The following is a 17,193-nucleotide window of genomic DNA, read 5'->3' on the forward strand; positions in this document are numbered from 1 at the left end:
ATAAATATAAATATCATCGTATCAAGACATAATATGATTTCTAAATTTGCAACAGGTCGCTGTGTGAAATTAGCTGCAGATTCGCAGAAATTAAATAAGTTATAAAATTGTATATCACATAATGAATAAGTTCTTTGTCTTTGGAATATTATAACTATCGTTCGCTCGGAAGAAGTCATCTTCATCGGCGTCGATCGGCGGTCAGTATTGCGTTTCACACGAACCGCAATCGCTCATCGCAGGGTGCATGATTCATCTACTGGGTATTTGTCAAGTGGCTCTTCTGGTCCATTGTATTGTAATTTCGGCAGATCGTTCATTCAGCGGTACGTGCTTCGTACACGAGAGGAGACCCGGCGCGTCTCGCTTTGTTAATCTCAGCCGCGCTTTCGATGGTAATGGCATCGGGTATTATCTCTAATGAAACAATCGTGACGGGCCATTGAAATCGGCGCCGCTGATAAAATCCGCCGCCCGTATCTATAAGAGAAGCGAATGGATTTATGACTTCTTAATTGGCTAGCGAACAATAAAGATAATTTGATAACTTTATCATAAATTTTTGCAAATCAAGCTTCTCTACTCTTTGCAAAAATAATTTTAAAAAATATATAAAAAAGTCTTTGTTAATTAATTGTAAATTATTGTGGAATTTACAAATGGAGAATTTAATTACGTAGTAATTTGATTTGCAGATAACATGAAATAGATTTAATTGTCGATCTACATAAAATGTTCCTTAACTTCTATTTCGGATATACATATTAACTTCTACTGAGGATATTTAATCTTTCTTTTCTCATCATCAGTTCTCCCTTGTTTTACTGATAAAATAACAAGAAGAAAAACTGTTCTCTCTCAGTGATTTCAATGCCGGGAATGCTTATTACGCGTCGCGTTGTCATCGACGCATTTGATGTAAGGGTATAATAAATAGTAGACGCCACGTCGAAGAGTTGTACTTTTTATTGAAATCCTTCACATCGTCAAATCTATGCGAGGGGTGGGAGAGGGAGAGGAGAGGGGTAATAGGAGGGAGCTTATGTACACGCATTCGTTTGCACATTTCTCGATATCAAACACGAATAATCACAACGCGTGAATGTTTTTTTTTTATTGTTTATCGTCGATTAGACCAAAAGCATTAGTTTGACAGATTTTTACCGCCGTCGGCTTCGAAGCGAAGCCGACGAGAGTGAACAAAAAAATTATATGACAATGATCAACTATTGCTTATGATCTGGAAATAATTAATACGAGACAATAAAATAAAAATAATATAATATATAATATATAAAATAATATATAATATATATATTTATATATATTTATATATATTCATCGTCTCTCACTCTCATCTATATGTATTCGTACAATAATATATTTCTCTACAAAATAAAGTATCTATTATAAAACTTTGTTCCTTCCTGCTGTAAATCTATGTACTCCTAAAACGAGCTACGCTTCTTAACTTTAAACTAGTCTGTTGTGGACACTTCGCTGGGGCATATGGGAAACGCTAGTATAAAAAAAAAAGAAAACGAATTGCACATCTAAGGGCGGAGGGTCAATAATGACTGGGGATGAGAACGATCTGGACATGTGTATTTAGATTTATTTACATCGTTCCACGATGCAATAGCGTCACTATGTACATCGTTCGTTTTTACTCTGCGTTCGAGTACGTTCTAAAATTGTATTACACTTATGCCGCTAATATATGTTCTTTACAAGTCAAATGTGCCGTCGCGATTTAGCGTATCGTGTATAGCACATCCTCTCGCAATGGCAGTATCTCTCATTCGCGTAAAAATCACGTGTCGTGTCTTCGCGAAAAGAAAAATAAACTCGAGCAAGTGTTGAAGTAAAATGAACACGCGGAGTATCATAGTAATGCTATACAATGACGTTGTTTCCTCTATGAGTATCACAATAATATCGTCTGAAGGAACGTTTGAAGCCCACGTTATATCATACAAAGCACACTTTCACGTACTATAATCGAGCGATTGTCTGCGCGATGTATCAGTCGCAAATAAGTCCCAAATGATACCTATAGAAACTCTCGTATTTTTCGTCAAATTTATTTATACTTTACGTTTATGTATCTTCTTGATCTTGAATGAAACGCAGCTTCGCTTCGACAATTATACATGACGAATGTACAATACATCTCGTAGGTGCGACGGTGCCATTCTATTTTTCAAATTATGAAAATAAAAAATACTAACGACGATATATGATAATATCAAAAGAGTACAAGATTAAATATAAACATATAAAATCAAGACGCGTACAAAGGGGGAGGAATGGCAACGCCGAAGAGGATGCGAAGGAGAGACAGGCTTAGCGAAATTAATAAGTACGAGCTATGTACATATGTACAACGATAACAACTGATCATTATCATTAAAATTATTTATAATTGTCAATCGCTTATTGTCGTCGTATAGAGAAGCGCGAGAGGGCCGGACAAGGAGAAAAAGAGAGAATATAAATTTTTAATCGTTTTCTAAATTTGCTATCTGAAAATCGTGCTAATATTGTTGTACAATTATTCAGAAATTGAGAATTTTTATAGCCATATTCTAATAATACTATGAATGAAGCGATCTTAAAAAGATGCGCTTCGGAAAGGCATTAAAAATTTATGCGTTATCTTATAACATAATCGTATTGCTGAGCCCAATAAGAATGCGTTCTCTCTCTTCTTTTTTCTCTGCATTTGTCCCTAAGACATTCTGGTTCAACTTTCATAAAAGAAGAACCTCAGGAGAGAGCCGTCTCAAGTTATCTCGAAATCGAGAGTCGATTTCGACACATTTCCCATTATCACAAAAAACAGATCGTCCAAGTAAGCATTCAGTCTCTAGCATTACCTTCTAGTTCCTAAGAATTTTTATTAGTGCATCGCATACGCAAGAAAAGTCAAGAAAATCACCGACACTTCTGTCCAATTGTTTTTCATATTATTTTAATGATATTTAATCACACGTGTACCGTTAGCACTTGATGCGGCCCCGACGTCAGGCTCTGACTGGTACCTGGCTGCTGATGAGGGTACGGATGCGGTTCCTGCAGTCTGGGCTTGCTATAAGGTTTGTGCGGTCCTTCCTCGTAGCTAAAACTGGCCGTATTGTTCCTGGCTTCCGCGCTGGGCGGTTTGTAGAGCGGTGGTAAACGATGTCTACCTTCCTCAGATACCATTTCAAGACTCTCTTCGGTGCCGGTCAACGTGCCGAGCGAAGTGCCCGACAAAGGCCTTACGACGGAGACACGAGGCTCAGAATCCTGGTCCTTCAGTGGATTGGCGTATCTCCTCAGATTTTCCTCGTTCTGGAGATTGTTCGATTTTTCGTCCAGATCGCTACGATGGCGGTGCAACGAGGTCTCGCTGCTGATAGTCGCCGTCAGGTTCGATCTGTGCCTCATAGTTTTGAGGTACCAGAGGCTACCAAATAGTGCCAACAACAGCACGGTCGCCAGAGCGCCGCCCAAAACAGCTACGTAGCCGCCGGCATTAGCCGCACTCGCCGAACTGGGCTCGCTGAGCAACGCCGTCTCTACTTTGACCTCCAGCACGGAGGCCAAAACGAGAGGCCTGGCTAGCGGGCGACTGAGGGTTTCGCCGAGATCGCGGGCCGCGTCCGCCGCCGCTTCGGAGAAGATGGTCACTTCCACCGTGTCGTTGTCACCGGGCTTCAGATCGCACAGCAGCACCACCGACTGTGGCCTTCGTGGATCGGCCAGGAGCTTCCTCAGACGACGGCATAGTAGTTCCACCGACGTGCCGGACACCAAGGTGTCCCTCCGCAGTAGTATCGTAAGTCTCGAGCAAGTTGGCCCGAGAATGGATTGTCCGGGCCAGCAGGACGGCGGAGCTGGTAGCGCGGGCGGGCCGACTCGCCTCCCAGTTTCGATGGGACGGCACTCGCCCCACGCCGGACACGGCGGCGCCAGGCAACTCTCGCCTGGACTAGGAACGCAGACCTCGTGGGCCAAGCAAGAGGTGCCGTTCAGGCAGTTGCCCGGTCCGCACCAGACATTGCTGCACTGATTCTTGCCATTCCGGCATTCGCATACGTTGCAGTCATCCTCCCACGAGGCGGCCGCGCAGCCGGGCCCACCGGCCGTTCGGATCTCGCATCGCGGACCGGTTCTACCGGGCGGACAGATGCACGAGTAGCTCGCGATGCCGTCCACGCAGGTAGCACCGCCGGTACACGGATCGCTCGCGCATTCGTTCACGTTGATGCGGCAATCCGGCCCGGTGAAGCCGGGCGCGCATTCGCATCTGAACCAGTTGTCACCGTCCACGCATTTGCCGCCGTTCAGGCACGGCACTGGCTGGCAGTCGTCCACGTTGCGCCGGCAATTCGGCCCTTCAAAGCCCTCGCGACAGACGCACCGGTAGCTACCGTCGACCGTGTTCACGCAGGTCGCGCCGTTCGCGCAGGGATTACTCGTGCACGCCGACGGCGACGCGATGTGACAGGCTGCACCCTCCCATCCGCGTGGACAGTGACACGTGAAACCGTCGCCACGATCCTGGCAGGTACCGCCGTTCCGACAAGTGCCCGGCTCGCAGTGACCGCGGCGCAGCGCACAGGTCTTGCCCTTCCAGTCACCCTGGCAGATACACGTGAAATCTGCCACGCCGTCCATGCAGGTACCATTGTTGCGGCAAGGCTGTGTCAAGCATTCGTCCACATCTGGAAGAATTCATTTATCAATTACACATTATATCGAGTCTAATTGATCAACTTTCATTCTATAGCACTTTTCGAGTGTTCCGTTACTTACTTTGGTCACAAAGATCCCCGCTCCAGCCCTCCCTGCAGATGCACTGGAACGAGTTAAGCAGGTCGACGCATGTGCCGCCGTTCAGACAGGGATTGCCGCGACAGTCGTTGATGTTCTCGTGGCAGTGGACGCCGGTGTAGCCCGGGTCGCAGATGCATCTGCCGCCGCTACAGCGACCCTTACCGCCGCACGGGGTGCCCTCGCTGCCGCAGCCCGACTGCCCGTCGTCCAACGCGCCGAATTGCGGATTATGCGAGACCGACTCCGAGCAGTTTCTACCCTGCCACTGTGCCGGGCAGTGGCAATAGTAGTCGGTCTGCGTGTTGAAACACGGCGCCGAATTGCGGCATGGATTTGGGCTGCAATGATCGCGATCGATCTCGCACTGGTAGCCGGTGAAGCCCACCGGGCATACGCACTCGTAAGCGTTCACCAGGTCGCGGCATTCGCCGCCGTTCTGGCACGGCTTGGATGCGCACTCGTCGATGTCAACGTCGCAGTCCTTGCCGGAGTAGCCGGGAGTGCAGCTGCAATGGTAATCGTCCACCAGATCGATGCAGAGCGCGCCGTGCTGACACTGGCCGACGCAGTCGTTGATATTCTTCGTGCAGTTCTTGCCGGTGAAGCCGCTCCGGCATCGGCACCTGCAAAACGAACCAATAAAACTTGTAAGTGGTTGGGGTTGCGACTTGCGAGAAAATCGCTTAGACGGGAACTTCGGTTAGATCCGAATATAATTTGGCTTGTTGGGTTTATTAATTACTGTTCGCCTGTTTTGCAAAAGATTAATGAATCCTTAAATCACATTTAATCACAGTCAACTGAAACACGGTTTTTTTCTTCGTTAGCGTTATTTTACGAACGATGGGGGTAGTAAAGCGGGTAGTAAGTCAAATGACAAAAACGCATTATATTTATTTATAGGTATATTATTTAACGCCTCGTGCTGTGGAGAACGGAGGGAAATGGTCTATAACGACTTAATTTCTAATAACTATATCGTCCGTGGGAAACCTGTAATTTGTACGTAACGCACTGTGATTCGAAAAAATAGAAAGACTGGACGGAAACTCAAGCTTGCAATAATGTCAACTTGTCTTCAAACAGCGCTGTATATTTACGTCAAACCTGTTAATAATATATACGACTTATGATAATAACATAAATTTTGATATCTCCGCATTTCTTCTATAATTATCGAATGTTATTAATTAATAGCTTTTATGTAGGTAATAAATGCGTTTACTGGTCGCTTAACATATATAGTTCTTCTAGTCGAATACATGGGACATAAGAAATGTAACTTTAAAGCGATTAAGAGCCGATAAACGAGCAAAAATAAATGTTAAAAAATGTAATTAATATATTACCTTCAATATAAAAGTAGAACGTTTCAACTACACTGAGACCTTCATCAGCCAAATAGAAAAATTCTAAATTTAGAACTAAACTCAAATAAAGAGCGATAAATAAATAAGATTAGAAACTTAAGAACAATGATACTTTAGAAAGCCATAAATAAATTAGGAATAAAAGTAAATCAACATTAATAAAACATAATGAAAAGCAACAATAGAAAGTAATAAAGTGAAAATCGTAAACCAACGCAATATCCGCAAGAAATAGTTGAAACGTAACATTTTTTTATTGACGTTAATATATTAATTTAATTTTTTAACATCTATTTGCTTGTTTTATTTGTCATTTAATCACTTTATAATATTTGATATATATTCGAGCTTGATTTCTCATTTACTTTAAATGTAACTTGGACATTCATCAATATTGAAAAGATAAGACCGGCCCGCTTTTGAAAGATCTTCCACGAATTCGTGATAATTGATGATAAAGGCAAGCGGTACCTACCTGTAATCGCCGGCCAGGTTGATACAGGTGAGGAAGTTCTTGCAGGGCGACTCCTTGAGCGTGCACTCGTCCACGTCGAACTGGCAGAGCACGCCCTGCCAGGCGGGCGGGCAGTTGCAGACGAAGCCGTTCCTGCCGTCCACGCAGGTACCGCCGTTCTGGCACGGCTGCGAGGCACACTCGTCGATGTCGGTCGCGCAAAACGGCCCGGCGAAGCCCGGGGCGCACTCGCACTGCGCGGTCTCGCCGAGCTCGCGGCAGATCGCCCCGTTCAGGCACGGGCTGGACGCGCACGGATTGTCGACCTTCTCGCAGGTGGGCCCGGAGAAGCCCTCCGGACACGTGCACCGGTACTGATCGGGGGCGGTGTTCTCGCACGTGCCGCCGTTCTGGCACGGCTCGTGGGTGCCGCAGTAGTTGAGGTCCTGGTCGCACAGTATCCCGCCCCAGTTCGTGTCGCAGATGCACTGCCAGCTCGATCCGTTGCAGTAGCCGTGCTTGCAGCCGGGATAAGGCATGCACTGGTCGCACAATTCGCCGCGCCAGCCGTGCCGACACTGGCACTCGCCGCTGACGTTGCAGTGGCCGTGCACGGGATGACAGCCCTCCTTGCATACGGCTAAAATGATTTTTACACAATTACACGACAAATCACATGCCATCGTCGCGATCAATTCGGAACGTTTGAGATTCTAATTCGCAATAATTTCCAACAATGTCATTAACCCTCCAGTGGACGCGTATAGGGTGTATTTTATATCCCACAACAACTTGAAAAAGATGAGTGTTCTGGATTCATTAAAATTAAAGTTTCAACCTGTTAATATACTTTAAGGTTTGTACACCAATGAATAATATATTAAACAGAAAACACTGGACCCATGCACTGGAGGGTTAATGACGATTTTGTAGCAACTCCAGCGCAGTTTCAGATGTCTAACACTTCTCCATTATATTCGTTTACTTTCCAACCGTTATAAATAAGATTCAAGTAATTAGTAATATACGGTATCGGGAAGATTAATATACTTTGCGTACTCTCAAGAGATCCAAGTTTTACTCATCGATCACACGTAGCTATTGAACGAGAGATTCGAAAAGAATTCTCTCTCGAGATGTCCACGGACATTTGTGGATGGTGACGTAGACGGATTAAGTCTCTTGTTCGTCCTCCGTGCGCGACATGCGACACGTAACAGTCATAGAGTCGGGGCAAACGTAATTAGCGGAGATGTAATGAACGAAACGAGTGTACGCGTCGAGACGAACGCGGAAGGGCCGATGAGGGACATTTTCTACGGTTTCTCAAAGAAGGGATACGCACGATTATCAGACATCTCTTACCGGATATCTCGATTACTAGGCATGAGAGGACGTACCGAAGTAACAGGTAGTTGGACGAGAAAATCTAATGGCGTTGCCAGGGTACCGTATCCCCGAAACCGACGAGACGCGCCGAAGACGCGGCGACGATGACAACTCGGTTTCTTCCCCGTCCTCCCGTCAGGATGAAAAAAAAAAAAAAAAAAAATACGAAACAGCGGGGAAAAGAGGACGTACGTGACGGGGATCTCGCCGGGACCGGGCAACTCAATTAGCCGGTGGGACAGAAAGACAGATGAGAAGTGACAGAGAGAAGGATTATCCCTCCAACCGTGAAACGAAAACTCATGCCGCGCGCTCGCTAGTGTGCACGTACGTACGTATGTATGTCTTTTCGGGATTTCAGTCGGCCGTGCGTATACCAACACCTTTACCGTTACCGTGCATACGCGATTATCGTACACGCGTACGATACGTTCGCGCGTATACACGCGGGCGCATATACCGCCCGCGGCATTCCTAATGATTAATAGCCCCGCTCTCTCGTCCGGCACGGACAACGGACATTTACGGATATTTATACGACTGCATCGCGATACTTCGGGGCCCCCTAAATGACGATGCATTCGCGACAGCCTTTTCTTGCCGCGCTGCAGCACCATCCGCGATTCCCGCGAGACGCGGTGCCTGCATATGCTAACGTAGACGTCGTCGTCGTCGTCGTCGTCATCGTCATCGTCGTCATCGTCGTCTTCCGTCAGAGGATCGAGCTAATCAAGGCTTGCCCCGCGTGCTTTTACAATCTCCGGGGACTCTCTCGCGGTGCCCCGCGCGCAGTCCTTTCGCACAGTTTAGAAACTATAAATCCCCCCTGGGTTGAAACGATCGCGCGCTGCTACTCGTATATGCCTACGGCTCGCGGTTGATTAATACGCCGGCAGTTAGGTAAATTAACTTGCGCAAAGCGTCTCTCTCTCTTCCTTTTTCCGCATCGTACGCCTTTTTGCGTACGAAACAGCTGCGCGAAGAGAGGCGGATTGCCGGACCCAGCGCGGCGCGGCGCGGCGCCGGCGGTCCGCGATTTTTCGCGCGATCGTACTATGTACGCGCGCGACTATGACCGCTCACGCGGAAGCGTTTTCCAGGAAAATTCAACCCGTGGTTGCATGCGTCGCGAGAAAAATTTTTATCCTCGTCCGTCGGTAATCCGCGCGTTGAGAGGGTCATTGTCGTGATGCGACCCTCTCTCTCCTAGAGTGTAATTATATTTTTATCGCGTGCAAGATAAAGACTCGTCTCTCGACGATGAATAACGCACAGGCAGAAACGTTATTAATTTTCTGAATTTTTCTTTCGGTCTAATTCTATCACCACGTATCAATTGTCGTTATGCAAACGGTGCGATGTTTTTATAATTTGCACACCTGCGAAACCCCTTTTCGCGGCCGCCAAATGTTAAAGGAGCACCATGTATGTGCTTGGCGTAGAGATTTTACCTCTATCGCGCGCGACCAGGTTGGCGCATCGTGTGAAGACGATGCACGAGTGAAATTCTCCTATTGACCTTTCACATCGCGACAAAAATGTCGGAGCCAGTTCTCTCTTTCTCTCTCTCTCTTTCTCTTTCCTTCTATCTTTTCTCGTAGCCGAGACTCGCGTCTCATCGCTTCTTGCACGAACACGCGATCTTCGCCGATAGTTTCTAATTGGGGTTTGCGCATTTTTCCGTCCGCTTAAGTAGAACGTGCTCAAAACGATAACTCGATCCTTCCGCGTCGTTAAACGGGAGAAACTTTTTGTCAAGAAGATTCGATCTTTTGACGAGATGAGACGTTTACTTGAAGCTATGAAACGAAAGTGTCGTATCGCCATCGCACGTGTTTGATATGCGCAGGAAGCGGATTATCGAGTAGCGGCCCGAGATGATCGTGGCCGCTGATTATCAAACAGTAGAATCTCAAAGTTCATAGTGCCAAGGAAAACGAGCAGCGTTGTCGAAGTAAACGTATGTTATTTAAATTCCTTCGGCATAATATCGTCAGCGTGCAAACTTGCGAAATGATTAGGTAAGCAAATTATTGTTTGAGCGCAGCGCATGACGGGATCTCGATTTTATCACAGTTTTATAACATCCCAAAATTTATTTAGTAATAAAATAATAATGCATATACATATGTGTGCATATATTTGACTCGCGACTTCTTAATTTATAACGCTTCGATACTAGCAATAAGATTCAAAGTCTCAAAAAATTGTATATCTATTCGAAAAAGTTTATATCAAATAAAAATAAAAACTGTACACCCATTTTTTTTCATTCTCATCTTGACTCGACAACAGCCCTGGATAGTGTCACGATATCGTGCAAATGTCGCGGACTGTTCTGAAAACGAGTGGCATGATTTAAATGCCGGAGTGCAGAAAGGGGACTCACGTATCTATCTAACGGCCGGAATCGTCAAATGAATGCGGTCTCCGGGGTCTCCTCGAGTCGTCCGTCGCGGTCGGTCCGCTTGTGATCGACCTTATGCATGCGCTTGTGCCCCCCCTCCCCCCATTACAAAGGGGAAGGGATGACAGTAACCACGGAGCGGTCACGGCGAGGCGGAAGTAACGATTAAGCAGCGAAGAAAGAGCTGTTATATTAGTCGGCGCAGCATTGTGCGACTGGACCTGGCGTGATGTGTCGCTACCTTTGTGGCGATCGTACGACATGCGTCTAACGTCCGCCTCATTGAGGCACGCTCCGGGATAATTCGCGTGTTTTACGATCCATACGGGACCACGCACGGCGGCACGGCGGCGCGGCGGCGCTCATCTTCCTCTCTCGGGCTCGACTCGCCGCGGCGACTTCCTGCGCGCTAAATCGCGGACGTGACGGAATTGCGTTCTCCCGTAGGAACGGACGAGAATCCGGAACGGTAGAAATAAAGATAGGAATCGCGGAACGTGGAGGGCAGTTTCGTTCGTCCTTCCGTTTCTGCCGTCAGGTTCCTCGGGAGTCTTTTTTTGTGCCGTTCGTTTCCGTGTCTGTATAGCCTTTCATGAATTACTCAAGCCTTAAAATATTATACCCAAAGTCCTCAATAAATATTTTTCAGGATAAAAGAAACTAATACTATAATTTAAGATCAAGATATCGTCAAGTTCATTGCACTGTAATATCGCTCGTAATGTCGCTTATCTCGATTGTCATTTACGGATTCCACAAAAGCAGGTGCAAGATAGAACTCTTAGATAAAAATTGACCTTTTTTTATTTTCAATATTATCCAACTTATGCAACGTTTTGATCATTACAATGATTACTAATGACCCGCAATCGATTTGCAAGTCTCGTTAAGCTGAGAGGTGCACATGCGTGTGTGAGAAATCGAGTTAAACGACACCCATAAGCGGTAAGTCCTGTCGTGAGATTTCACGCTCCAATGAACGATTAATTATTCTCCCGGCGCGGCGGCGCGCGGCGGTGCACGCAAAAAATCAGCTTGTGCCGCATATACGCTATCGATATGGTTGAGAAGACCCTTAGGCGTAACGAGATGATAACGATGACGAGCGGGAATATGGCGTGCGAATTTCGCGATGTATCTTCTATCGCGAACAAGTTCTCCTGGATAAGAAAATTCTATGAGCGAGTTCATTAACCCTCCGTCTGTATACGCTTTTTTTTGCACCCTAGTAAAATATTTAAAAATAATCTGAAAAAATTCACAAAATTTCTGTCTACATTGTAGTTGATGATTTTATAGTCATTTTGATAAATATCGTTTATTTAATATTTTCTGGCAGGCTTACAAGTTTTACAGTTACGAGCAGATATCATTTTAGCTCGGACGCCGTAGACCCACATATACAGACGGAGTTAATTAAGCAAATTTTTTTTTATTTCGCGTAAAGCGCGCATTTTCGCATCATCAAGAAAACTGATGTTACTGCGTATTATAAAATCAAGATGTAATGAATTAAAAATCAAATATGACTATATATTGTACATATAAAGATTTTATATAATATTTTGATAAAAGTAATTTACCAACAAAACATTTTCTATGAAAGGATTCAGAGAAGGGTCAAGGAATACGTTTACGGAGATATTTTTTACCTATACATTACACCATGTCCGGTATAATTAATAATGCGCATGGTAATACGTGGTTATGCGCGCGGTAAACGCGGGATTAATCAGCAATAATTCATTCTAAAGTCGATGCACACCTGAGGTGCTAATACTGAAATATGTTAAGGGAATTCTTTGCGTCTCTTTCTTGCAGCGCATTCCTGCATGATAAGGAGAATTACCATCTGGAGACGGTAAAAAGTAATTTAACAATTTATTAAAGATAATTATTTTCCCAAAAACGTTGAGTTCAGCGTTACAATTAATCTAAATGTTTAGGCATATTCGAAATAAAGTGACATATGGCTATGTAACAACGAACCCGAGTAATTGGTCGTCGAGCAAACTTATCGTCAGACTCACCTGTCTCGCAGTCGACGCCTTTCCATCCTTGTATACACACTTTGTCCCCGTTCTCATCGCAGGTGTAATGGCCGAAAATGTCGTTTCTAGGTCGGCAGAATTTGGTACAGGTCGCATTGTAATAGTGATCGGCGCACTGGACCCGCACCCGATACGCCAAGTGAGCGTTTCTTCCTTGATGATTGAGTGTGTGCCACGTGGGTCCTGGCAGGACGATGCCGCTGTAACTCGCTTCCTCGATCACGCCGGCGCTCACCTCGTCCCTCGCTTGCAAGATCAACGTGAATTGCCTCTGTAACAGAATATATTTAACTTATTTTTTTTTGCAAAAGCTACAAAGCGACAAGTAGACGATAAAAATGTTCAGGTTAAAAACTGTCTCTCGTTGCTTTTATTATTTTATATAAATTCTCTTTACTTTATTAATTTTAATCATAGAAATATTATTTTATTTATTTAGTAAAAAATAATTATTTGAATAAATCTTTATAAAAAAGAACGTACATTTATCAAGATCGAGATCACCTCTTATATTTTGACGGATCTATCTGGATCCCTCGTCTACGGATCCAGCATTGCCGTGACGCAACAAAATCGGATTAAATACAGAACGGTGATGTCACGGACGACAAGGGCTCATTTGAAAGAGGAAGGGAGGTGGTTTGATGAAGGCAGCAATTAACCCTTGCCCAGCTTGAATAATTCTTCGCCAGGCATGGCTCTAAGTGGGACCTTCGGTGCCTGGTGCTTTTGCAAATTTATACAGCGTCTGCTGACCTTTGGGGGCGGTTTAAATTATATGATAGTATAGGGTTACCAATTTCAGGACTTCGGGACTTACATAACCGAGAGTTACACGAAAGCGCATACGTCGTGCGAAACTATGCGGTAGAAAACAACTTCCGGTGTAAAACGGGATAGTGTAAAACGATTCCGATGTAATGTAAATCTGAACGAAACAAGATGAACACGATGCCGCAGCGTGTGTGTCGCCTCCTGTTTCACCACCGTGTAAAGTGCGTTATATAAATTGCCATGTTTCTTAAATTATACAGTAGGTAGTTGATGATTTACATATACTATGCGACATTATACTTATATGTGGATAAACTTCAATGGTATACGTAAGGCATCGTGATTAGAACTTGGGTATTACCGTAAGTCCTGTTGTAACGATTAGCAATACATTGATAATGCCCTGCGTGATAATGCAAAACTGAGAGAATAGCCGTTAATCAGGATAATTACAACGCCGTTTGCACGAGTATCGACATGACAGTTTTGTCCTTTATATAGCCGGCTTATCTCCGCCAGCGTGTTGCTCTTCGCTCGCAAAGGGGAACCCGATTGGTACCCACCAATCAAGCGCCGTGAGTGAGCGACGGCCGGCTAATGCAATAAATAAATTCGAATCGTGCTGCTGCCGCCGCGCGCGGAAGACGCGACCGTCCGTTTCTTCGCGGGTTCGTGTATAGCCGCGCGCTGGCACCCGATGGGGTTACACGGGAGTCGGGCCGCCGATGCGATGGTAGAAAGCTGGAAGTGTTCCTCTGATGGAACCGGTCCCGGCGAAAAAAAGATCAGCGCGCACATTGGCGTCTCGCGCGCGCGCTTGCGCTCGCGCTCGCGCTCGCAAACGCGTCTGCATCGGTATAATGAACTTGACGATCCTCGGAAATTAGACAATGAACACGGAGTTCTCGACTTCGGTATTCGCGAAGTGATAACCGTGAAAACTGTGTAACTTGTACGCGCATTTCAAAATTTATATCATGTTGACAAGTTAATATTGTTAAATATATTTATCTAAATAAAAGTGTATATATTCTTAAATATATTTTTGGAAATATAAATTGTCGCGAAAAGATTACAGTTTCAAAATTAAAATAATTTTGGATAACGGGATGCAAACTGACTAACAATGAGTGATCCGTTTCCACTACATTAAAAAAAATGTATTATTTGCATTATTAAAAAAAAACATTTTTCTGAGTTCAAAATATTTTCTCGAATCTACCTAATACTTCTTTGAATTAAGGAAACTAAATTCAAAGAAATCTATTTTCTTGCAAATATAATAAAAATTTTTTTCCAAGTGTAGCGATTTATTTCTTGATTTATTTCTTGCGCGAGTAATCTGTTACTCCTTGCTGATTGATTCTTCTCCCAATTTTGACATCGTGCACGATAATTAATTGCGCAATTATGATTCATGAAATTAAAGCTTATAAATCTTTCTCGGCAATCAAAATTGTTATGCATAGCATCTATCGATTGGCGCGAGTTAGTTTTGCGCGTCAAAGAATTTAGAAAATTCTAAAACTTAATTATATTAAACGGGTTTTAAATCTATCAAAAGGGAATAACGATTATCTAGTACGTTTCTCTTGTTTCGACGGTATAGAGGCAATATACTCGATGATGCAATCTTTGCAGTACAAAGAGCATGTTGTGGCCAATCCGCGGCGAGTCAGACGTCTCGCGCTAAACGTAAAGTCAGCTCCGCTCGCTTGGCAGTACCTAGAGCAGATGAGCGCTAATTGGTGTTAATTGGTGGCTCGCTCGAGGACCGACTTTCCCACGCCCGCGACTTTCGTGCTCGCCTTTTTTTTTACACCTCGTATATATATTCTAATGCGGTCGGTCGGTTGGCCAGCGGGTTGGCCGGCCGTCGCGCCTGCTTCCCCGTGAAAAGAACGTTCTTTGTGCTCGAACGTCGTGACGCTTCCTTTGTCGCGCCGCTCCTATTCCTTCACGACGAGTTCGTCACAATTGAGACGTAAATGGTTTAAGGTTAAGGTCGGAGGAAGTGTCCAATATCGCGTCAGATTTTTCGGGATCGATAAGTTTCCGACCGGCGTGATAAGCGTCAGCTCATTGCACGTAAATCTAATTAATTCGTCTCATTAATGTGTTCGGAAAAATCGTAAACAATTAAGATATATGAGTAAAATTGTTCATTTAAATTTTAGACATGTTCAAAATGTTTACTTTATCCGAAAATTTTTTAGAAAAACTTGGAAATCACGAATTAAGCATTTTGCTTTTCCGTTCCTGACCGTTCGCCCGTTATGCAAAATGAACTTTAAATCTTCGCTGTACCTGCTCGGAATTATCATGCAAGTAAGTAGTCCTAAAACAAAGGAACGAACACGCGTGATGCGCCAAGAGAAGAGAACCAAGAGCCGACAAGATGGTACCGATCTAGGAATTCGCGTGGGCGTTTCGCTATTCCGCTCGCAGCTTCATAATCACGCGGGCGTACCTGACGAATTTCCCCTTTCACCGTTAAATAACGAGGGAGAAATTGAAAGCCACTGAGGTGGATGCATCTTTGAGGATGCAACCGCCTTGCGGCTGATGATCTAACCAAAGCAACTGATAATAATTAAATTTACCTGGAACGCCGGATAAGAAATAAGGAACGAAATTAATCGTATGAGATTGAGAAATTAGGACTGTTTAGTAAATATAGCTATGATAATAAATTACCAATAGGCAATGATTGAAGTTGCAGTTTAAAATCAAAATTACATATACTCAATAACTATTAAGAATAGCAGTTATCAATGTTATCGTGCGCGATTATCTCTCTCTGACCTTAAGAAAATATAATAAATATAATGCGGAAGAAAGAGGAGCGTGGGATGTGCATACGTGCTGCATCGCGGTCGTGTGCATCATCTCGTATTCCACGGCCGTCCAGTACGTAACATGAATTATCCTGTTTCTCAAATTGTGCGACGCGAAGTACACGCATAAACCATTATTTGAATGCGTGTCAGAGCGCGTAAACAGCGCCGAAATACATAAATCATCGCGAGCAGGAATTTCTTTTATGATCACGCCGTTTATGGATGCACCCTTGGACAATTTTTCCTTTTTAGAAAATACACGAAGAAAACTTGAAAAGCATCCAATACGTGCGAATCAGACGTGGCCTTCGATACAGGGAACGGAACCTCTCGATATTGGAAATTGCCGGCACGATTCCACTGTCTTTTCGAGAGGGACGTGGAAAGAATCGCCGCGTCGACCAACTCGCGTAGGCGTAGGAAATTAATTAAGTCGAACGGTATTCTCGAAGAAGTCGATGCACGTCTATTTTTCTCTGTATAGTGACCAATTAATTAATTTCCTGTGAGACCATGGCCGGTTCCATTCCTGGGCAGTTGACGCAAGGTTTCTAAAACGTTGTTGAAAAACGCCGTCCGCGGGTGTTGCACAGATTAAATATTTTAAAACATAATTTCATACTAATAGGCACATAGTCAAGATAATAATCAATTTTGTCAACGCAACCTTTACTGATTGCGTTGCTTAGTCAAGAGTGAGAAACGCAATTAGGTATTAGTCAGCTGGTTCTTACAATCTTTATCCTCTATTTTATATATTGCACACACAATGAAACACACTTTTAGAGTCCGAACTTTTAGAGTCTGATGTTTTTAAACAATTCGTAGTAGTGCTCCTAGGAATTTTATTCAATGGGCAAGCTCTCGTTGGTGACCGGGTCGATTCGGAATTCGTGCAATCTGCATGTCCCGGCGTATTAGAGCATCACGCGGCGGCACAGGCGATTCGAGGCGAATCTAAAGAGATCGAAGGAAGCGAGCGGACACGTGAGGCACGTAGAATCCCGCTGCGAGGCTATCTGGCCGTTTGCCTGTCTGCCTGCCTGCCTGCCTGCTTGCCTGCTTGCCCGCCTGCCTGCCTACC

The 17,193-nt window shown here is 44.5% G+C and overlaps 1 protein-coding gene across 1 annotated transcript in view; it reads right to left on the minus strand.

Moving 5' to 3' along the window:
• Positions 1-951: 951 nt before the first annotated feature.
• Positions 952-17,193, minus strand: part of Ser (protein serrate) — a 42,548-nt gene continuing 26,306 nt past the window's right edge. Inside the window, exons 3-6 of the mRNA XM_071788848.1 lie at positions 12,475-12,766; positions 6,670-7,288; positions 4,804-5,447; positions 952-4,712 (exon numbers count right to left, since the gene is read on the minus strand). Of these exons, the coding sequence (XP_071644949.1) occupies positions 2,989-4,712; positions 4,804-5,447; positions 6,670-7,288; positions 12,475-12,766 (3,279 nt within the window). The 3' untranslated portion in view covers positions 952-2,988. The remainder of the gene's footprint in view (positions 4,713-4,803; positions 5,448-6,669; positions 7,289-12,474; positions 12,767-17,193) is intronic.

This window comes from Temnothorax longispinosus, chromosome 9 (genome assembly GCF_030848805.1).
Source record: "Temnothorax longispinosus isolate EJ_2023e chromosome 9, Tlon_JGU_v1, whole genome shotgun sequence".
Classification (NCBI taxonomy): domain Eukaryota; kingdom Metazoa; phylum Arthropoda; class Insecta; order Hymenoptera; family Formicidae; genus Temnothorax; species Temnothorax longispinosus.